The 21,704-nt window shown below is 37.7% G+C and overlaps 3 protein-coding genes across 4 annotated transcripts; all 3 read right to left on the bottom strand.

The window, feature by feature from the left end:
• Window positions 1-291: 291 nt before the first annotated feature.
• Window positions 292-2,984, bottom strand: LOC103327237 (integrator complex subunit-like protein). The gene is made up of 7 exons (XM_008229529.3): window positions 2,841-2,984; window positions 2,619-2,753; window positions 2,107-2,394; window positions 1,833-1,956; window positions 1,590-1,663; window positions 1,143-1,300; window positions 292-931 (listed from the first exon to the last, which is right to left on the bottom strand). The coding sequence occupies exons 2-7, from the start codon at window positions 2,741-2,743 to the stop codon at window positions 768-770; spliced, it is 933 nt and encodes a 310-aa protein (XP_008227751.1). The 5' UTR covers window positions 2,744-2,753; window positions 2,841-2,984; the 3' UTR covers window positions 292-767.
• Window positions 2,985-11,335: 8,351 nt separating this feature from the next.
• On the bottom strand, window positions 11,336-12,554 carry GLP10 (germin-like protein 10). The gene is made up of 2 exons (XM_008229530.2): window positions 12,377-12,554; window positions 11,336-12,148 (listed from the first exon to the last, which is right to left on the bottom strand). The coding sequence occupies exons 1-2, from the start codon at window positions 12,495-12,497 to the stop codon at window positions 11,601-11,603; spliced, it is 669 nt and encodes a 222-aa protein (XP_008227752.2). The 5' UTR covers window positions 12,498-12,554; the 3' UTR covers window positions 11,336-11,600.
• Window positions 12,555-13,179: 625 nt separating this feature from the next.
• On the bottom strand, window positions 13,180-20,576 carry POL (Protein phosphatase 2C family protein). 2 transcript variants are annotated; one of them, XM_008229531.2, is made up of 4 exons: window positions 17,361-20,563; window positions 16,715-16,828; window positions 14,167-14,431; window positions 13,180-13,502 (listed from the first exon to the last, which is right to left on the bottom strand). In XM_008229531.2, the coding sequence occupies exons 1-4, from the start codon at window positions 19,590-19,592 to the stop codon at window positions 13,387-13,389; spliced, it is 2,727 nt and encodes a 908-aa protein (XP_008227753.1). In that variant the 5' UTR covers window positions 19,593-20,563; the 3' UTR covers window positions 13,180-13,386. The 2 variants fall into 2 exon arrangements, with proteins under 2 accessions (XP_008227753.1, XP_088906293.1); XM_089050167.1 differs by lacking the exons at window positions 13,180-13,502; window positions 14,167-14,431 and having other exon boundaries at window positions 16,768-16,903; window positions 17,361-20,576.
• Between the last annotated feature and the right edge of the window lie 1,128 nt (window positions 20,577-21,704).

Below are 21,704 nucleotides of genomic sequence, written 5' to 3'. Positions count from 1 at the left end.
CACAACAACTTTAGTTCAGGTAATAAATTGTCACAAAATGACGTTCAGGTGGTCAAGTGTCGAAATGGGTAAAGTTCAGGCAGTATTTGCTAAATTTTCCCTAAACTACGACATTAATCTATGCATGTTACGCTTTTCATGTCAAAACTCCTTCAGACTGATAAATCTAGCAAGTCATAGCAATATAAGTCTTGATAACTCTTTCAATTTATTCGCAACCAAATGAATTTGAAAATTTTCCCCCTGTTCAAATTCACATATTGATCAATTTCATAAACATCACACCTACACTTGGAGGTCAAAACTGTTTGATTGCCTTATATCGAGAGTGATTACTTTAACAATCATACACCTTAAAAAATTTCAAGGTATTTCTTAAGACAAACCAAACACATAGTTAGACAATTAAGAGGATGCAGCCAGAACATTTGAAGCTCTTAAAGCTTGCATTTGGTCTGCTCCCTTGAGTGATGGATACAAACTAAACAGAAATTGCAAGCATGCTTCCAGGAAAGACCATCCACATTCAGCTCTGTCATCAGACAGGCCAAGCTTTTGAGCAGGCAAAGTCGACTAAAGAATGTTAGATATTACATCAAAAACTAGTTAGGACGATGCTTTTGCAACAAAATGAGCTTTGTGACACAAACTGCAACAAACAGCGTATTTTCACATGTTGTATGGCATAATGAGTGCAGAAACCATTCTTGATTCCTTTTTTATTAGCCTAAATTCCATTCTAGCATTTTACTGTTGTTGGAGCAGCGTTACCTCCGCATGACACGGTGACGCTCTCGTTTGCGGAAGCGCTCAAGCATGAACTGATCTGTTGCAGCTTGCCTCTGCCCTGCTGCTTCTGTACCAGTATCATTTTGTCTGGAAACACCACCATCATCCTGTGCACTTCTATCTTTGTAGAGCTCAGGATGTTCTGTAAGTTCCATGTTTGTTGTCAGTAAGTTTCATGTGTTGTCAGTGCATGTGAGAAACCACCCTCCCCTTATAGTTTAAACTATTGCTTGTATTTAAATAAAAAAGAGATTTTGTGACTAGCATAGCCCTTGACTTACCAGTTTGGTGTGAAGTCAACTACGTAATCTACTCATATTATTCAATGGAATTAAGAAGGAAAGCTAACCAACCTCTTCTAAGTTTTTCAGCATAATCCCTGCCACGCTGGAAATAATCAGCACTGTAACTTGAGGGGATGCTAAATTCTGATTTTGTCTGCCCAATGAGCCGCTTCTCCTGCAAAAACTTCTTGGCAGCCTCAGTTTCCTCAATATTTCTTAACTTGTATCTGCAATCATTAGAAATAATAAAACATAACAATTAAAAGTCAAGTAAAAACTTATAGCATAGGAAAAATTATCATATAAATCATGCATCCATGAGATTACATGCAAGGATTCTGCTCTCATGCTATCAATGCAGATTCAAAAACAAAGGCATAACCTTGTGACCATCTATGCTCACTTTCATTAAGAAGGATGAAGAATTGCGTAGAAAAAGTGCTCTACAACTAATTTCAAACAAGAACATTCACATAACATATAGTGTAATAAATTAAGAGTAGGAAAGGGCTTTACTCAATAGGAAGCTGAACCTCGGCAATCCCAGTAGTCCACTGAGTGGAGCTTTCTTCTGAGTTTCGCCTTTTCACCTGGCAGGAAATGGCCCAAGTTAAAAGAAGTTGATGTAGGGAAAGGGCTTTAAGGATGAAATGAATAAGTTGGGTGAGCAACACTAAAAAGAGTCATAGGTCTAGATAGGTCTGATGTACTCACATAGAAGCATTTTAGAAAATAAAACTAGAGTGCTGAGTGACTCACTTTAAGATGGTCAGGTATCTTGTACAACTCATCTTCAGCACGCTTTAAATCATTTTCAACTTGATCTGAAGCATCAATTTTCCTGCCCCTCTTCTTCGCTAGTTCTTGTTCAACATATTTCAACCTTTCAAATAATCAACATAGGAAGCCTTAATCATGTTCGGTAATACAACATTCCCTCGTAGTCCCATTCTACACTAATGTAAATATTGTTTATATGGAGGCAAAATTCAAAAGCAAGAGCAATATAAATAGCAAAAGAAAAGGACATTACATATTGGGATCTTCAACCATAACGGCAGTTTCCTGAGCAAAGGTATCTTGGAGAACTAAATCATCTTTGTCTCCATCTCCGCCACCGCCTTCACCGTGCTTATTACTAGGAGAATGAGTGCCGTCGCTTCCTCTCTTGTTCTTATCAAGGTTAGTATTATTGTTGCTATTGTTGTTGTTATTAGTAGTACTAGGAATGTTCTGCGTCGCACCATTACTTGTTAAGGCAGGAATCCCAGACTTCCTCTCCCTCTGCTTTTGCAGGAATTTCACCTCCTCCAGCGCCAATCTGCACATTCATACTTCATAGATTACATTCTTTCTTTCAAATTACAATACAGAATTTAAGAAAATACAGAAAGCCCTAATATGATTATCAGTCTACCCTGAATATCCTTCTGCTCATTATTTCTATTTCAGTAAAATTATAGCACTTTTTCTATCTTTCAGTTTTATAAAATCCAAAAAATTAAAAACGAAATTAATACAAAAACAACGTCGGAAGGTACCTACCTCCTCTCTTCTTCTTCTTCATCTTCTTGGTCACTGATTTTTTCACAATCTTGGTTATCCTCAGCGGGCGCGTTTCTTTTTCTGAAATTCTTCTTCATCTTCATCTTCTGCTGCTGCGATTGCATTCTATTCGGTCTTACCACCAAATTCAAATTCAATTTAGGGACTCGATACCGTTGTTATTAGATTCTAATTTTTTGAACCCTAGGCTCTAAATCTCACCTGCTACCCACGAGACTCCGTTGTATTTGCCTGCTTTGAGCTTTTCTTCTGTATTTTGCTTACTTTTGCCAAGGGAAATTCTATATGAACCCCACAAAATGCTCTCTAAACCCAAACTCCAAAGTTTCGTTACTTTAACTTACCGGTTTACCCTGGAATAAAACTTTAAAAAAGGATGGAAGAAAGATTATATAATTTTCATAAAAACTTTCCGCTTATTTTAAATTGACACCCAATCTTCGAAGACTTTACAAACTTATAATTGTCGGTGAGGTATAACTCAGTTAGTTGAGTTCTTTCACCCCCATTTAAGTGGAAAGAGGTTTGAAACATCTAAGCATTCAATGAATATTTATGTAAACTCATTTCCCTAATCGCTTGTACTATAATTTATAAAAAAACTCATAACGAAATTCATGAAAACCTACATGTGATGTGAGCTCTTCCGTGGATGACTTTGTTTCATTAAATGGTTACATGGCAAAATGGATCCCATTTTTATCTTATTGACTACGCATAGATGTGGAATTTCGCACATCAACTAAGAGCACATCGTGTGGACTTTTCATGTCAAGAATGATGAAAATGTCCTTTATGAAACGAAAGGGAAATTGAGAGGTCTACGCCAGCTGGACTACCATGGGCTAAGGAGATCAGCCCAAGTCAAGCCCAATAAGACATTGATCCAGGAGGATCTACCAACAAAAATAAACGTAATATAATATAATTATAATTAATTATATTATTAGTTATTTAAAATCATAAAAACTAATGATTCATAACGAATTGTTATAAACCATAAAAAATTAATGGTTTTAAATGGGTGAGATTTTAGGCCATTCATTCTTTATGGCTTAAAATAATTTACTATTTTAGTTTAGTTGATTTTAGCAACCAAACCTTGTATAAATACATAAGTTATTCATTGAAATGAATTAAGCAATTCTGAAAGAAGAACTCGAAGTAGTTCCTTACTTTCTTACTTTTGTTTCTCTAATTGTCTTAAAACTCCTCTCGTTCCCTTTTTCCTATAAACTAGGAATTCATAGTTCTATCGACTATAAGTTTTGGATCAAGTGATATCAAAGCACCAGATCCGATAGGTTGATAGTGGTTTATGGTCTCAACTCACAACCAACGTAAAGCTTCTGGAGAAGAACTTGTAGGTCCTTTGCTCGTACACCGAAAGCCAAGGTCCAAGAGAGAAAATATGACTGGAGAAAACAAACAGGATACATCTAGTGATGGTGATCGCATCACTATGCTTAAGCAACAAGTTAAAAACTTGTCTGCATCAATCCTTAAATTGTGGAGAGTTTGAAGACTAGAAAACCTTCACGTTCATCAACTTCATATGAGCCTGATCAAAAGCTCAAGAAAAAGATTGTTGAGGATAGCGAAGATGAAGACGACACACACGCTAATCCAACGAAAAAGGAAGCTGAATCAGGTGACAACAAAAATTCTATTGATACCTTAAAAATTGATTTTAAGGTTGATATCCCTACATATAAAGGAGATGTTGATCCTAAAAAACTAGATAACTGGATAGACACATTAGAAACTTATTTCACAGTTTATAAGTATTCTAATGTGCAAAAAATAAAATTTGCTACTTTGAAACTTTCAAGCCATGCCCTTACATGGTGGAAGTCTTATCGAAGACAGTATGATGTCTCAAAATTAACTTGGAAGAACTTCAAGATGCTTTCGAGAAAACAATTCTATCCAATTGGCTATGAAGATGAAAGATGGTATAAGTGGCAACACTTCAAACAAAGATTAAAGTAGCCTGTACAAGAGTATACAACAAAATTCCACAACCAAGCTATGGTTCTGGACATCGATGTCAATGATTACGATGTTTTCATGAAGAATACTGGAGGTCTTGCCGACTACATATGGAAAGAACTAAAATTGTTCATTGTAGATACTACTGAAGAAGCTACTATGAAGGCTATCGCCATGAAGGCGAAAAATAAAAGAACTGACAAAAAGGATGATGATCAAAACACATCAACAAAGCTGACCGCGAGAAAAGCGAAAGCAGAGCAAGAAAGGTCAAACACAGAAGGTCTAATGTGATCACTGTCAAACTAGCAAACATGCCAAAGACAAGTGATGGATACTCCATCTTAAGTTGCGGCCAAAGCACGAGAAAAACAACAAGGGAAGAAATGACAAAAAAACCACTTTAACTGCACAACAGGCATAAGAGCATCCAGAGTTGAAGCAACTTGATGTTACACTTACCCTTATGACAAGACCAGCAGATACTTAAGACACGTACAACCATGAAGAGTTATTTCATTTGAATATTCAAGTAAAGCAAAGTATTGTACAAGCTATCATTGACCCTATAAGTAAAAAAAAACCTGATTTCAGAGGCTTTAGTAAGAAAAGTAAGTTTAGACACCACACCATATCTTAAGTCGTACCCACTGGGATGGATTCAGAAGGACATTGACTTACAAATCAAGAAGCAATGTACCTTCAAATTTGTTATCACCAATCGATATATTGATGAGGTGACATGTGAGGTGGTTCCCTTGGACGTTTTCCAAGTCATATTAGGCAGACCATATTTATGGGACCGAGATGCCATTTCACTATCATAAGCTTCGCAAGTATCGACTTGTGAGGGATGAGAAGGAGTTCCACATCAACGCTTACAAGCCTCAACCTACAGATAATTTCTGACAGCTAACCAAGCCAAGGTTAGTGAATTCATGTGGGTGATACGTTTTGTTAATGATTCGACTGCAAGATCAGAGTTCTGGAGCTATGACATTGTCTACTTTGTCTTTATCTCCTACGCAATGCTCAAACATAGGGAAATTGCAAGAGAAGTTCAAGGACTTATTTCAGGATGTGCATGGAGGAGAGCTGTGGAGCATGATATCTAGTTGGTCGGAGATTCACATTTACCAAACTTGGGTTTGTATCGCACTTCTCTGACAGAATCTGACGAGATCAAGAAGCAAATTCAAGGTTTTTCTTGAATAATGAGTCATCAAACCTAGCTGCTCACCATCTGGTTCGCCGGTATTACTTATGCCTAAGAAAGACGGAGGCTGGCGTATGTGTGTAGATTATAGGGCTAAAAAAAATAACCATTAAGAATCAGTATATATTGCAGAGGATTGATGACTTGTTAGATCAATTACATAGTGCTCGTTACTTTACGAAGCCAGATCTCAAATCCAGCTATCACCAAGTTCGCATCCATGAAGAAGACACTTGGAAGATTGCTTTCAAGACTAAGCATGGACTCTTCGATTGGTTAGTCATGCCATTTGGGTTATGTAATGCTCCAACTACCTTCATGTGATTGATAATGAGGTACTTCGCCCTTTCATTGACGACTTCGTCACTGTATACTTAGATGACATTCTCATATTTAGTGTCACATGGGAGGATCATCTTCATCATATTGCTCAAGTTTTGGAAGTTCTATGAACAAATCAGTTACAGTTAAACGGTAAGAAGTATGAATTTAGGAAACAACACCTTGTATACCTGGGATTCATTGTTGGTGCAGAAGAACTAAAAATTGACCTAGAGAAAGTACATGTGATTTCTCAAATTGCAGCACCCTTACATTCTCTTATAAAGGCCAATCAAAAGTTTGAATGGTCAAGAAACCATGAAGAATCTTTCCAATTGTTGAAACGAAAGATTACATAGGCTCCAGTTGTTGGCTGCGCAAATCTCACAACCTGGTGCTCTGGGCCGAGGGGATGTGCGTTAACACATGACGTCCTTCTTTTGGATGCGGTGCGATTGTGCTCGAGCGTGCCAGCATGGTCTACCGTGCGTCGAGATGGTGATGAGGTTTGGGTAGAGGATGGTTAAATGATGCGCCTGTTTTGAGTTCGACTCCTAATCAAACAATTGTGGTCGATAGAGGAACTGATTTCGGCCGTTAGGTTCACGGCCTGAGCTACAGGGCCGTTTAGTGGTGGTGTTGGTGGCGGGTTTTAGGCGTTGCTCCGGCGCGTTGCTCAGAGGGCGACGGTCGTATGATATATGGGGTGAATGAGATGACAACAGAGATGGTGCTCCGGCGCCTTGAAAATCAAGGGTCGTATGATATATTGATGAATGGATTTTCCTTACAATCTATCATTACTCCTAGGAAAGCAAATAAAGGTATTGAAAGTGCATTACAGGAAAATATAATTTGCTCCGTGGGAGACTTTTGGTTTGGTGTTTGAACCCTTTGAATGTAGTCTTGAGCTTAGTATTTATAGGGGGAGTCCTAGAGGGACAATCGAGGCTGAAAAGATCTGTGTAGTGGAGCCTAATCGGGGCAAGTTGGTAGTCAAATCGGCATTTGGGATTATGAAGTATGGTGGTGTGACCCCCATGGATCCAGTAAATCTCGGCCACCACCCGGATCGTGGGTTCTGCCTCCTTGGCCGTGGGAACGCATTTAATGCCCTAGTCTGGTGGTTGGTGATCTGACCTCAAGTTATAAGCATACTTGTGAGAATGTTTGTGCCTAACCACTCTGATTTCCATTACCAAATCCTGACTTCAGTCACTTCCCATCTCCCCTCGTGCATTAAATACTTCTTGCGACTAGTGGGTTTGCTGCGACAGTCAGAGGCATTACTTCATTAAATGGGGCGTGAGACCCTGAGGCCACGTAGCGATTTGACCACAGTATTTTCGGCCGTGCCTTTTACGGCCTTCGGCTTTGGCCCATAATACCGCGGTCGCGAGGTCGAGAGGATTCTGTCTTCGCAGCTTTTCTTTTGTTTTCAGGAAGGCGAAATACCTAACGAAATGTGGCCGTTTCAGTTCATAAGTAGGTGCTAGGGCCAAGAGGAAGTCCCTTTGGTCAGTTTATGACCGTGATTTATTAGAGACAAACACTAGTACTAGCATTACCGAATCTGTAGAAACCATTTGAAGTGGAGAAGATGCATCAAACTATGCCATGGAAGCCATATTATTTCAGGATGAGAAACCAGTTGCATACCATTTTGAGATGTTTAGTTAACCGGTATTGAACTATTCAACTTATGACAAAGAGCTGTATGCAATGCATCAAGCAGTGAAGCATTGGAGAGCTTACTTGTTGGGAAAAGAAGTCGTAGTTCACTCAGATCATAAACCTCTTCAGTTTTTAACTACACAGTCTGAGTTACAACAAGCTCGCCATATGAAATGGATGTCTTACCTACAATAATATAATATTGTGATAAAGTATAAGAATTGAGCAACTAATAAGTTGGCAAATATGTTATCTAGACCACCTACACCAGTTGGTTCCACATTGCTAGTGGCTATACAAATCCAACCCATTGTTCCTTTTGAATATGCCAAAGGTTATGACAAAGATGTTGATTTCAACTTAGCCTATGCCAAGCTACAACAAGGAATGAATAGTGAGTTCTAATTGAATGATGGACTAATGTACAAAGGAACACAATTGTGCATTTCAAAAGATAGCAACAGATTGCAGTGGATTCGTGAGGCTCATACTTCCAAAGTAGCATGAAATTTTGGAGTTGAGAAGACTTTATTGAATCTTCGTAGCTATATTTATTGGCCAAAAATTCATCTTGATGTTTCACGATACATTCGAGGTTATGTTCTATGCAACACATCGAAGCCTTTTAACAGGAAGTTCGGACTGTATCTTCCATTGCCACTAGCCGACCTTAGGAAAGTATCTCGATGGATTTCTTAGGTAGATTGCCTAAAACCAAGTCTGGAAATGACTACTTGTTTGTGGTGGTAGATCGTTTCAGTAAGATGGTGATTCTCATTCTATGCAAAGACCGTTACTGAAGAAGGAATTGCTAAGTTATTTTTCCAACATGTTTGGAAGCATTTTGGCTTACCTACATCGATTATTTCTGACAGAGACAGTCGATTCTTAGGCCATTTTTGGAGGTCATTATAGGGAATGATGGATACTAGACTGAAAAGAAACACTACATTTCATCCACAGATAGATGGGCAAACAGAGGTCATAAACTGGACAATTCCAAGCATTTGAAGACTTAGGATGAAAGTCTCCCTTACTTACAGTTTGCTTTTAACTGAGCAATTCATGGCTCTACACTCAAATGTCCATTTGAGGTTTGTTTGGGTTATTTACACCAGAATCCTTTTGATTTAACATTCACTATGAGTGACCAACCATTAAGTGGGAAAGAAGAATAAGAACATATTCGAGCACAGAAAGATTCATACTGAAGTGGAGACACAACTGAAACATTCTCATCAACGATATAAAGCTCACTATGATAAGCATTATGTGTCATGTAACTTCAAAGAAGGTGACCTAGTATGGTTACACCTTGGAAAGGAGCGGCTAACCGGTGAAAGCAAGAAACTAAAGCCTATTTGTTATGGACCGTTCAAGATCATCAAACAAATTGGTGATAATGCCTTTCAACTTCAATCACCACCATACATGCATATGTACTCGGTCATCAATGCCGAGAATCTTAAACTTTTTGAGCCATCTCTACTTGATGATGATCCCAACAAAGAAACACGCTTTCCATCAGTTGATAACTTAAAAATTGAATGAGAAGATCCTTTGTAGGAAGATTGTATCTTGGAACATAAGGTTCGTGAGACTCGACATGGAAAGTATGAGTATTGTATCAACTTCCTAGCAAGTCGAAGTGGTATATTCGAGACAAGGCAATAACAGAGTTTCCTCATCTCACAATTTAGCTTGACCAAAAGCTCAAGCATCTTAAATGGGGGAGCCATGATCCAGGAGGATCTACCAACAAAAATAAACGTAATATAATATAATCATAATTTTTTATTATATTATATTATATTATATTATTAAATTATTTAAAATCATAAAAACTAATGGTTCATAACGAATTGTTATAAACTATAAAAAGTTAATGGTTTTAAATGGGTGAGATTTTAGGCAATTCATTCTTTATGGCTTAAAATAATTTACTATTTTAGTTTAGTTAATTTTAGCAAGCAAACCTTGTATAAATACGTAAGTTATTCATTGAAATGAATCAAGCAATTTTGCAAGCAGAACTTAAAGTAGTTCCTTAGTTTCTTCTTTTTGTTTCTCTAATTATCTTAAAATCCCTCTCGTTCCCTTTTTTCTATAAACTAGGAATTCATAGTTCTATCAACTAGAAGTTAGGTCACATGGTTCGTAAGCCGGCAACAACCTCAATTAGCCTAGCAGGCCCAAGGAACGTCAATTGAGGAGTTATATGAAATTATTTCAAAACCTTATTAATATGATTTCTAAAATTATGTGAATAAATAATAAAACTCAATGGATTGTGTGAAAACATGATAAATATCAAGAGGTGTCTTTGTAATTAACCACGAGTGTAAATTTGTCATTTTGATAATGTTTTATGATGTCAACCATTTTTGGATGAAGTTTTAACAAAAGTGATTTTATGAGACAATTTGAAAATGGGTATCAGTATAAATAAGTCATTTATAAAGGGCTGAAAATGTAAATAGCCATAAATATTTAACTTGGTGGAGAGCTTCATGTATTGTTTCTTTCGATGCGGGACACATGCGAAGGCAAAACACATTATTAGGCGCTAACTTGGATCCTCTTCAATAACATTTTTTTATAAAGGGATTCTACTACATTATTAGAAAGCAAAACATCACTTTTGGTCCCTATATTTTTTGAATTTTTCACTTTGGTCCCTGTAGCTTCAATTATAACAATTTGACCCATATAGTTTGACATCCTTGCAAGTGAAGAACAAGTCCAAATTTCCATCCAATTTTGTGAATGACTAAGAACGTGTCACTGATGTGGACAGGTATTTTTGAAAGAATTTTATACGGTTTTGGACAAAATAAGCAATGTGTTCTAAAATTGTGTGGACATCAAACTACAAGAGTCAAATTGCCAAAATTGAAACTATAAGGACCAAAGTGGAAAACAAGTACAAGGGTCGAATTTCCAAAATTCAATGATGTTTATAATGCACCGTTAAACTATAAAACCTTTAACAGTTGCATGCGTCCTCTAAAGGTAATAGCATCTATGACATCTACCCTGGTGAAGACATTTTTAATGATGTGTTAATTTGAGTGTCGTGGTATGTGTGTCATAAACTATATTCAATGACGCTTATATAAAATGCATCATGGATGATATAATTTAATGACGCGTATTTTAGACTCATCATTAAAATTGTGTCATTAAAAAGGCATGTATTTGTTGTAGTGACGGACCTCAAATGACTTTTTGCAAAATTAAAAACCTAAATTTTTACACATTGTAAATATTAATAAAGGAACCTAGATTTGTTCTTCACTATTTGATTTATCCCGTATTCATGTAGCCTGTTTTGAGATTATTTTTTTTCAATCATTCGAAAAGTATTTAAATAAAATAAATGGTCCATTTTAATCTCTTGAGTCTTAACAGAGAAGAAAGCATTCTAATGTGGTTTTGTGGTATAGCAAAAAATAAAAAGAATCTAATGTGGGCTCATCACGAAACTTACGCCTTGGGGTTCAATACTTTGATCAAAGTCGACTATTTTATTTTCCATATTCATATACATTAATTCTAAAGTAAAGTTGATCAAAAATCAAATTCCCAACAGATCGGGACATCGACCGAAGTTAAAAGATTGAATTTGAAGCAATGATAGAGGGAGGAGGAAAGAAAAATAGAAAAATGAATGGAAATAGGTGGCAGCGTGGAGTGAAGAATTAACTATATATTACAAAAAAATATATATATATATATATATATATACTGTATTTTAATTATTTCTTTGGAGCAAGCTTGGATTTGATCTTGTCAATCTCCTTGGTACCAAGCTGGAAGGCTTTGGTCAAGACCTCGTCAGGAACAGGAGGTGTTGCCGTGAACAATGCTGCAGGGATGGATTGAGTACCAGGCAATTGGCTGTTGAAGGCAGCAATTACAGCAGCGGCCTTGTCCCCGTTGTTCTTCTGGAAGTGAACGAGACCACTAGGAAACACAAAGATGTCGCCTTTGTTGATGGTCTTGGAAACCAGCTTGTTGGCTGTGGTGATGAATCCCACATCCAATTCGCCGTCCAGCACAAATACTATCTCAGTGGCACGCGGGTGGGTGTGAGGTGGGTTAAGTCCACCAGGTGCGTAGTCGATGCGCGACAGGGACGCGCCCAGTGTGTTGAGGCCTGGAACCTTTTCCACATTGGCTGCAGTTACGATAGAGCCCACTGAGTTGTTGATCAGCCCTGGCTTCGCAAGGCCGTCGAAGAAGAAATCAGCTGCCGTCACATTTGCATCATCCTTGCATGCAAACCCGTTCACTTTTACACCCCCTACGTACGTACAAGCATGCATGCAGAATATATAATTACATTAATTACATCCATCATCAATCAACACAACATTAATATATATATATATATACATATATGTTTCAGTCCTGTCACTTGTAAGTGTGTGTGTACGTACGCCGGCCGTAGCAAATAATTACGAATATATCCAAAGAATATAATTATAGCTAGTGTATACATAGAATAGAATAGAGTATGTACGATTCATACCTGAAGAAGATGGTAGAGCCACGCAGACATCTTGAAGCAAGTCCGGGTCCGATGCAAGTGCACCGGAGAATGCAGCAGTGAATGTGAAGATGGCTAGATATGTAACAAAGTTGGCAGCCATTGCTTAATTATCCAAGAACACAATGATAAATATCACTTGTGAAACAAATTCATTAAAGTATATATATATAGCCTCATGCTAAACATATTATATAATGGAGTAAGAGAGCTAAGGATTATTCCAAGTTTGGTTGATCTGTTAGAAATTAAGATGAGGGCGATTGCTGTACAATTTAAGCAAAAACGACATATGAAAGGTTTTTAACTTAAATACAAAGAAAGCCATTTGAAATCCAGCAAATGAGGAGCCATGAGCTCAGATGGCCGTGCCCCGTTGGGGTTATGTTGGGTGAGAGATTGTAACGTGATAGGATAGCTAGCAAGGCAGAGTAGGTTTAGTCCGGTATAGAAGAGACTTCAAATCTGAAAGAGAGAATGTTTCACCAAATCTGAAAGAGCTTCCAGTCCAAGTGGGGAGGGAGGTGGACTCGGAATTGAGAGGGATGGCTCTCCTACCATGCCATGATGCCACTCTAGCTCTCACTCGATTTTGTGTTTGTTTATTCTCCAAGTTTCTAAATTTATTTTTATTACTTTCAATATTTAGTCACTTTACAACTTAGAATCTCACTTGATATTTAGAATTTCCGGGATGACATCGCACGCATGGTGTGGAGGTGACTAGACAAATTAACCTCTTCCTAAGAAAACAATAAACATATTTCCTGATGCAACCAAAAGACTTTCGCAGCAGGATAATTCATTCGGACTTCTGCATACCAATATTTAACAGAGATGAAAGAAGAAAAGAAAGAAAAGCTTCTATAACAAATACATCAAGACTCTGATTCTTTCCAAAATGACTTCATACTTTGCCCAAAAATTGTTACAATGTTGAGCAATATACAAATGTTTGAAATGGTAACTAAAAAATTGCCACAGTGAGATACTTATCCAGATGATCTCCAAATTCTTCCCTCCAGTGAAACTACCATAACAGAAACATCATCATGGTATTTCCGTCGATCTCCTTGAGGAATATCAAGCAATTCATAAAAATCCATTCCTGCAACAATCAACGGGAAGCTATAATAAATATAATTATGTACAATACTGACAATTCTTCCAGAATTAGGCAAATCAAAAGCAAATTAACTAAGCTTGGATTGAAAAAGGACCAAGCGAAAAATGTGCACAAAAATTTAAGATAGCTTCAAGCCTAACACGTGGACAACACATTTTGGGTGACGTGGAGCACGTGTGGCAGTTGGGCTTTCACACGTAGGCAACCCGCTCTGATACCATGAAGGAAGTTGAGGTTCCACCCCCAAACCAATTGGCAATGGGGAGAGTAAACCAACACTTTATAAGCCCTTACAAGGTTTCTAACTTTTCAATGTGGGACATTTTCACCTCCACATTCTCACAGCAGCAGCCATAAAGCATTTTGAGTTGCACTACGTTTGACCTTACCCAAAAAACTGTAAAAACTATATCACTGCAGCAGCCAAGTAGCCAACCACCATATGTGGCAAGAAGGTATGGACGGAGTTACAAATGAACGTATTTCCAAGCAATCCATGTGCCACGAGCATTACATATCATCTTACTCTCTAGTTTTTTTTTTCTTTATGTTTTTCTGTTCATATCTTCTTTGGGATAAGAGTCATCTCATGTAATTTCCCATTGAGACCCTACCAAATCAGTGACAATAAATTTAAAGGACTAACCATTCTTTTTCGCAGCACGGAAGAGAAGCTCTGCAATGAGATATTGTGCAGGATCGCCTTCCGGGACATTTTCCATGAACCATGTGACATGGGCAACCACCTCTTCATTGCTGAAGTATTGGTAGAGTCCATCAGAGGACAGTACCAAAAATCTGTCACTTGACGAAAGTCGATGGTGAAGAACAAAAGGAATGCAGCTAATGTAAGGTGCAATTCCCACATAATCAACTCGGAACATCTCTAGCAGAGCTTCATTACATGTTGGCTGCAACCAACATACGTTATAGACAATGATTTAATCAGTCACACCCAAGCATTTATATCAATATAGAAAATATATAATTTGCATACACTTCTTTCGACAAGTTTAAGGCAGATAGCAATAATTCAAGCAATGCTGAGTGCCCTAGGAAATGCATGGAAGGAATTATCTCTTAAGGTCCAGTGTAAACCTATTATAGGGTAAAAGGCAATCACATAGGCAATGCACAATTGAGCAGAATGCATACATTTCAATTTTCCTTCTGAATTCTGAATTTGTTTTGGAGACTAGCAGATATTTTGCACTTCCACTTCTATAATATATTATATAAACATGTATAAGGAGAGCTCACAAGAATGAATTTTGAGTATGTTGCAATTAATATTGTAAAAGGAAAAACAATGAAATGAGGCATTGCTGGTCCTGCAAGGTGAGGCATAAGCCTCTCAAGCATAAGTTATTTTAATTAAAATGTATAAAATAATCAGTAAGTTTTAGTTCCCATTCCAGCATCACAATTAATGTCCATACATAAAAAATTTAATTAGACATACAATATTCAAGCTCATCTAGACTCAGGGATGCAGGAGGCATAAACTGGAGATAGGAATTTGGCAGGCTGGTTCAGGTCTTTTGGGAGAACATTTAAGCTTCCGCGAGTCTGATTTGGGGCTAAATTCTATTGGGTGGGGATTAAAAGGGTTTAAAGGACACACGACATCCCTTTTGTCCAAGACCCAACCTTCATGAACAAAATGATATCATCTCGATTCAAGTAAATGAGCCTTTAGCGAAACACATTGTTTCATTAAAAACATCCCAGGACATATACTCAGAACGGCAACCTCAGGCCACCTCAGTTGCAGATTGTGTGCACCTCGCACTGCCTAGCCTCCATCATGTATGCCAAACATGAAATCTTCTAAACAAGCTGTGCTTTGAGGCGACTGGATGACGCCTCGCCATGATGTGTGCATTGAGGCACGCCTCAAAAACGCTTTTCACAACACTGGTTACAATAGCATGTCAATAAGGGACAGCTCCCCAAGGACAAGGACCTTCTCTTTCTACTTCTTCTTTTTCATTTTTTTTTTTTTTAATTCTTGAAAAAAAAAAAGGGAAATTTCTCCAAAATTGGTGGAGATTTTGCTTGAAATTTGAACAATTAAGGGAATGATGGTCAAAATAGCTCATGTCTGCAATTTCTCCAAAAGTTTTTAAAGTTGCTAGAAATTTTTTATCTTCAGCAAAATAATAGGGGTTCTTCTGTTCACTTTGAAAAGCCAAAAATTTCACTCAGTTCCTTGATTCTTCACTCCTTTTTTACAGAAATTGATTTGACTACACTATTTTATTTTACTTGCAATTGCAATAAACTAATACCCATTCCAAGTAAGTAAACACGCCATAAATGCATTTCCATTATTGTTAAGGGATGTTCTATCTTAAGTTTATTTACTTCTCCTAGTTCATGCCATAAAATCTGCATGTAAACATTCTTTGGTCCAACAGTTATGCCTCCAATACATGAAATGATTTCAGCAACTACCACTGGAAACAAAAAGAAAATTATGTCTAAGAGTCTTAGCACATTGAAGGATGATAAAACCAAATCATGAAAGGAATAAATAAATAAAATAACGGTCAATCATATAATATAATATATAGGAAAAAAATTGTCTTTATCTATTTTCTTCATAGTCACTTCTACTTATCAATTCTTTGTTATTTCAATGTAACTTCATCTACCAGAAAACAGCAACTATTTAATAGATTTTGGGACAAAACTTTCCATGAGAGAGACAAGGCGTGCTCTGTGCATGTGTGTTCACTTGCATGGATATGTACCACAGAAATAAAGAATTTGATTAGAATAAGATGTACTTTAAAGAAAAGTAGAAACAAAATGCTCACAGTAGACATTTATGACATTCCAGCCTGATACATTGTAATTGCTCAAACTGTTAAAAGTACATTCAGGATTTTCCCTCTTTTGTAAAAATTATACTTTGCGTTTCCACATTTCGCATTTCATTTTTTCTTCTTTGGCATCTAATCAAGATTCTGCAATTGTATACTGGAAGTCTGTTTATGAAAGAAAACTTGTATGATACGGAAACACATACATATTTGTAAAAGGTGGATCTGTACCCGTTTTCATGCCTATATAATTTAAAAAACAAATAAATTCATACAAACTTTAGTGATACAAGAAAAAAAAATTATGCAAACTTGAGTATTTGATAAGATGATCTTTTGTAGGTAAAAGTTACCAGCTGAACTGACCTTCTTCAAAAACCCAGCACCAAATGCTCTGGTAACCTTTAATTGCCCCTTTACTCGATCATTTAATATGGCTTGGTTGTCATCAGGATGTTCTGCCTTTATCCTGAAAACTTCCTGAAGAAGTCAAGAATACAAGATTATTCTTCAATTGTATGCTGACAATATCCAATTACCTTCTCTTGTACTATCCTGATTTAAGTGCATAACAATTAATGAAAAGTACTAGTTAGTTTTCTAAAAGTCCATAATCAGTGCAGCTTAAGCATGACATACATACTTAAATCAAAAGAATGATAGGCATACAATCAAGAGACCTGCAGCAAGGCTAGGCTTTCTAGTTGGGTTTTCACTATAAGGTTGGGTTTGATTTTCTTAATTATTGGAGCACACAGAAAATGTACACACCCAACAAAAACAATGCATTGCAGAGTAAACCACTAGGTGGGAGATTCAGATGCAGGTGCACATTCACATGCTCGCATACATGAGCAAATATGCAAAGCATTGTTTATGATTATGTTCAGCTAATGATGAATGACTGAAAGAATGAATAACATCAATATAACAACTAACCAATACGAAGTAAATCTTGATAACAAGATGAAAGAATAACCAGATCAAATAACTCGAAAAATGAAAAACACACCTCCTCAACACTTGTGCTGTGATCAGTGGAAAGCTGAACTGCCCTCATCTTTAATCTGCATATGGATATCTCTCTGTTTTTATTAATCTTGTTAACTTGACCATTCTGATTATGTACCGGAGACTCCTCTGATATCCTGTCCAGCTCCATACGCACTAACGACTCTCTGGATTTATTCCTATGCCACACATCATCCTTTCCAAGATTTGGATTAGGATGGCGATCATTTGGTCTTTCTTGTGCCAAAACTACACGGCTATCACCAAGGTTCATGACATACACATCTTGATCCTTCATTAGCATCACTAAAACACATGATCCCATCAAAGCAAGTTCTGCGTTTTTGTCAAGAGCCTTTTCCACCATTTCCATATAAGCCTCTTCAGTCCATTCAAGTGCTCGAGACATTGCTCTTAAAACTGCTGCATGATCAACAATTCCTGATTTGCATCTCCTAATAGGTCCCAAAGGCTCTCCCATTTTATCATCGACGCAAGCCTCTTCTCTGTGCCAATCATAACTCCAAGGAAATAGTTTCTTACGCAACGACTTCTGCTTTCTGTACATTTTCCTAATCTTTGAGCTCATTGAACTCTTTCTTGCACCCTGCCTCTGTCCTGAAACAGAAAGAACATCTATGCCATCTTGATGACTGGATTCAATACCAGCACCTCCACCTCCTCCTGAAGTAGTGGGGTCTTCACCACGATGGCCAGAGCCATCTCCCTTTGTATTCAAAAAGCTATACTTTGAATTTTCATCTTGCGTATCCAAAGCATCTAGACCTGGCTGGCAATCCCATGTACCATTTCTATGCTTATCAAGCTCTAACGGTGACACATAATCTTTTCCATCCCAAGGTTCCATCTGAAGCAGCTCATAAAGCCGCATGCTTTTTCTGCCTTGACCAGTTAAATTTCCAGCTGGAACTGAAACAGAAGCAGTGCCCGAGATGCTGTCTTGTTCTGAATTAGGAAAATGCTGTTCAATACTCATCCTAACTTCATTGTTTTCCTCAACTATTTCAGACCTAGATGACAGACCCTTGACAATTCCTGGATTGCATGGTTCTATTAAACTACTAGAAATTTCTTGGCTTGAAGAAAGATTTGAAAGGACTTCCTTGCTGGACACTGAACCAGCCTTGGAATTTCCAGTTTTAAGAGGTTCAGGCTTTAATGGATCATTTGGAGATTTATCTTCATAATACCAAAGCAACCCCTCGAGTTCTTTGTCGATAGCTCTATAGAGCTTGCTCATCAGAAAATCTGGTGCATCTGGCCCACTAAATCCATCGTATATCCCAATGAACAACCACCCTTGTTCTTCGGAAAGCACAACATGAACCCTATCTTCACCAGCCTTTCCGTGAGCCCATTGCAAGTTGTGAGTATTTCTAGACTCCCCTTCAGACGGCCCCCCTTCAAGATAGTTTCGTGAAGTCTCTGGCCGGTACTTTGGCTCCTTAGGATTCCAGGCAAGTTGAGTCACTGGGTGTAAGAAGAACCGTTGCATCCAACCAGAACCCACAGAATGTTTTGAGAAGGTCCAAGAGAGGGTGTTTTTCATCGGCCCGCTAACACTCCTCATGAGACGCTGGAAGCCTGGTCTTCCACGACCGCGTGCAAGCGGTGCAGAGAAGGTAGATTTGTCAGTAGAATCAATAGGACCAGACATTGCACCCTTCTCGATTGGCCCAGACATGAAACCACTACCCCTTTCCAAAGGACCGGAAGCGAAACCTCTCTCAAGAGGCCCAGACATAAAGCCATTCAAAGGACCAGAGCCATGAGGAGCAGGCTGCAATGGAATTGCAGAAAATGAGGAGGTGCTCTCAAATGATGCGGCAGGCTCTTGGACATCAGTAGCAAAGAGGGCAGTCTGGTTGCCAGTGCGAGCCGTGGACACATTAGCACTGACAGAAGCCCCTGAGATTGTCTTGAATGTGGTTTCTGGGAATAACTTAGTTGGTTTGTGTAAAGCTGAGGGATCATCTAGGGCGTCATGTCTGAAGGAGCCACTTAAAGTTTCAGAATCAAGAGTGCTGGAATCAAGCGTAAACCTCTCAGAGTTTGTAGGGGTAATGGCAGGAGATTCGAAAATGGATGGTCTAACATAACAGAAGGAATGGCCTAATCCTTCGTCTAGTGGCTCGAGAAACTCTAAATCCACCCCGCTCTTCCCATTAAAGGGGACGAAACATCCCACAACACGAGAGGTGCCGTTACCCATTACTTAGAATTGACACCTCTGTAACTGTAACTTTGCAGCATCAGCATATAATCTTTTCTTAAACTTAACAGTATTCTGGTCACTGTCCATATGCATGATGCATCATCAATCATTAAATATCCAAGCCCAAAGCACCCATGCCCATATAATCTTTTCTCTTCTAAAATTCATTTTAGTCCATTAAATTAAAACTAAAATAAACTCCACCCCTTTTGGTCAGTGCATCACTTTCAATTCACAGTGAGTAAATGAGAACTAGAGTAAGTGAGTGAGTGAGTGAGTTAGAGGAGAAAGTAACAAGTAGAGAGTGTGAAATTCCATGATCTGACCTAGTGCAGAGCTTGTTAAAGCATCAATAAAGCAGTGGATCGAGCACAGAGGCAGACAGATCTAGCAGCGCCGAGGACAGTGAAAGGAATACATCGTATACAAACGCAGACATAAACCCATTTGGAATCATCCATATCCAAATACGAAGCAAAGCTCAGACTGATTGAATCGTGCTCGCATATGCAACTAGCTGTTCAAATTTCAAAAGCTAAGCCTTTTTCTTCTTCTATGAGTAAGTGATTGCTGAGAATCAAGAAAAGAAAATCAGAGTCAGCGATATTCTATCGAGGGATCGAATGTGTTCCGGCAAATGGATGTGGAGAGGGAGAGAGAGGGAAACACACATATAGTCTACAGAGCAACAAAATGAGTGAAATTGGGGCAGGAGAAAATGTTTGTTGAAAACTAAATTTAACAACAACAAAAAAAGGTAGATTTTTAAAAATAAATAAATTGGGATTCGGTTTGATGATGAAGAATCAAAGTTTAGTTCATCAAGGAGGGTCTTTTTCTTGGGGTTTTCAAATGGTTTCGGAGGGTAAAAAACAACTCTAAAAATATAAAAGGGAAAAGGGAAAAAGTTAAAAATAAAAATTAATTAATTTCACGTTGAAAAGGGTGGACTGTTACATGGAAATGGAGGTTTGGCCCCTTTCTTTATTTTAAAACGATTTTGTTATGAATGATTGATTGGTGGTGTTTGCGACTAGGTGTATTGGAATGGTGCTGTTGGGGTCAATAAATAAGCACTGCTAGTGACTTGGCCCATCATCATGCTCATCAATGAATTTGGACTTTTGGATGGGTGGGGACACGGGACACCCTTCAATTCCTTGACCTCATTTTCACCAAGTTTTTCAAATTAATATTACTGAATTACACTAATGCCCACTCAATACTTCTGAACTTCATCTTTTGTTTTAAAATGTTATCTTTTGTCCATATATGAACTTAGTCAAGTTTGTTAGAATATATATGCTCCTTACTCTACACCCCATTTCAAATCCCTCTTTATGTAGTTTAGATTAGATTAAAATAGAATATCGTTTTTGCTTGCATTAAAATAAAATAAAAATGTTATCTTTTGTGAACTAAGTCTACTATCTCATTAAAACATAGTTTTTTTGTTAAAATTTATTTATTTATAGTGAAATTTATCTAAATTAACTACATAACTAAGCTTTCTATAAAAAGGATAGGATTAACTACAAAAAGACCTCCCCAAATCGTAAAGTCATTTACGAGTTCATACCCTGAATTAATGTAACTGGTTCGTTTTGATTTGGGGATTTGTTAGTGAATTAGGGTTGGGTTTTCAATAATTCAACGACATGTGTAATGTATTGGGCGGGAAACTTCTCAAAACACGCCCCTTCAGTGAGATGCCGAAAATAACCTTTAAAAATTGTACACGTGGCCAGTTAACGAGTTTCCTGACGATCTCACTAACATAGTGGGTAAATTGTAGGTTTTTCGCTACTTTGAGTATGTAATTGTAAATGTCCCTCAAAAATTGGTATGAACTCGTACATAACCCTATAGTTTGGGAGGTCTTTTGTAATTGATTTTTCTTTTTTAAAAAGGTTAGCATTAGATAAATTTTCAGATTTCATTAAAATAAAGCATCATTAATTATAGGGGTTATTAGGCGTCCATTTCTCTCTCTTCAAATTTATAAGTTTCTAGGTCTGCATCATTACGAGGCAAATAAAAGCAAAAACGCTTAAACCAAGCCTCTCTCCTTCCTCTCTAAGTGCCACAGTGGGGGCGGGAGAACACCAC

Source organism: Prunus mume, linkage group LG4, assembly GCF_029339155.1.
Source record: "Prunus mume cultivar Tortuosa linkage group LG4, ASM2933915v1, whole genome shotgun sequence".
Taxonomy (NCBI): domain Eukaryota; kingdom Viridiplantae; phylum Streptophyta; class Magnoliopsida; order Rosales; family Rosaceae; genus Prunus; species Prunus mume.
The sequence above is the reverse complement of the archived record's forward strand: the minus strand, read 5'-3'. Positions and strand labels throughout refer to the sequence as shown.

Excerpts from the sequence above, each read along its gene's own strand:
- POL (XM_008229531.2), bottom strand. The coding sequence starts at position 19,592 with ATGGGTAACGGCACCTCTCGTGTTGTGGGATGTTTCGTCCCCTTTAAT. Across the intron at positions 16,829-17,360 it reads ACAGCACAAGTGTTGAGGAG|GAAGTTTTCAGGATAAAGGC; the intron begins GTGTGTTTTTCA and ends TGACTTCTTCAG. Across the intron at positions 14,432-16,714 it reads GTGCTGGGTTTTTGAAGAAG|CCAACATGTAATGAAGCTCT; the intron begins GTCAGTTCAGCT and ends TGTTGGTTGCAG.
- GLP10 (XM_008229530.2), bottom strand. The coding sequence starts at position 12,497 with ATGGCTGCCAACTTTGTTACATATCTAGCCATCTTCACATTCACTGCT. Across the intron at positions 12,149-12,376 it reads GGCTCTACCATCTTCTTCAG|GGGGTGTAAAAGTGAACGGG; the intron begins GTATGAATCGTA and ends GTACGTACGTAG.
- LOC103327237 (XM_008229529.3), bottom strand. The coding sequence starts at position 2,743 with ATGCAATCGCAGCAGCAGAAGATGAAGATGAAGAAGAATTTCAGAAAA. Across the intron at positions 2,395-2,618 it reads GAAGAAGAAGAAGAGAGGAG|ATTGGCGCTGGAGGAGGTGA; the intron begins GTAGGTACCTTC and ends ATGAATGTGCAG. Across the intron at positions 1,664-1,832 it reads AGATACCTGACCATCTTAAA|GTGAAAAGGCGAAACTCAGA; the intron begins GTGAGTCACTCA and ends ATTTCCTGCCAG.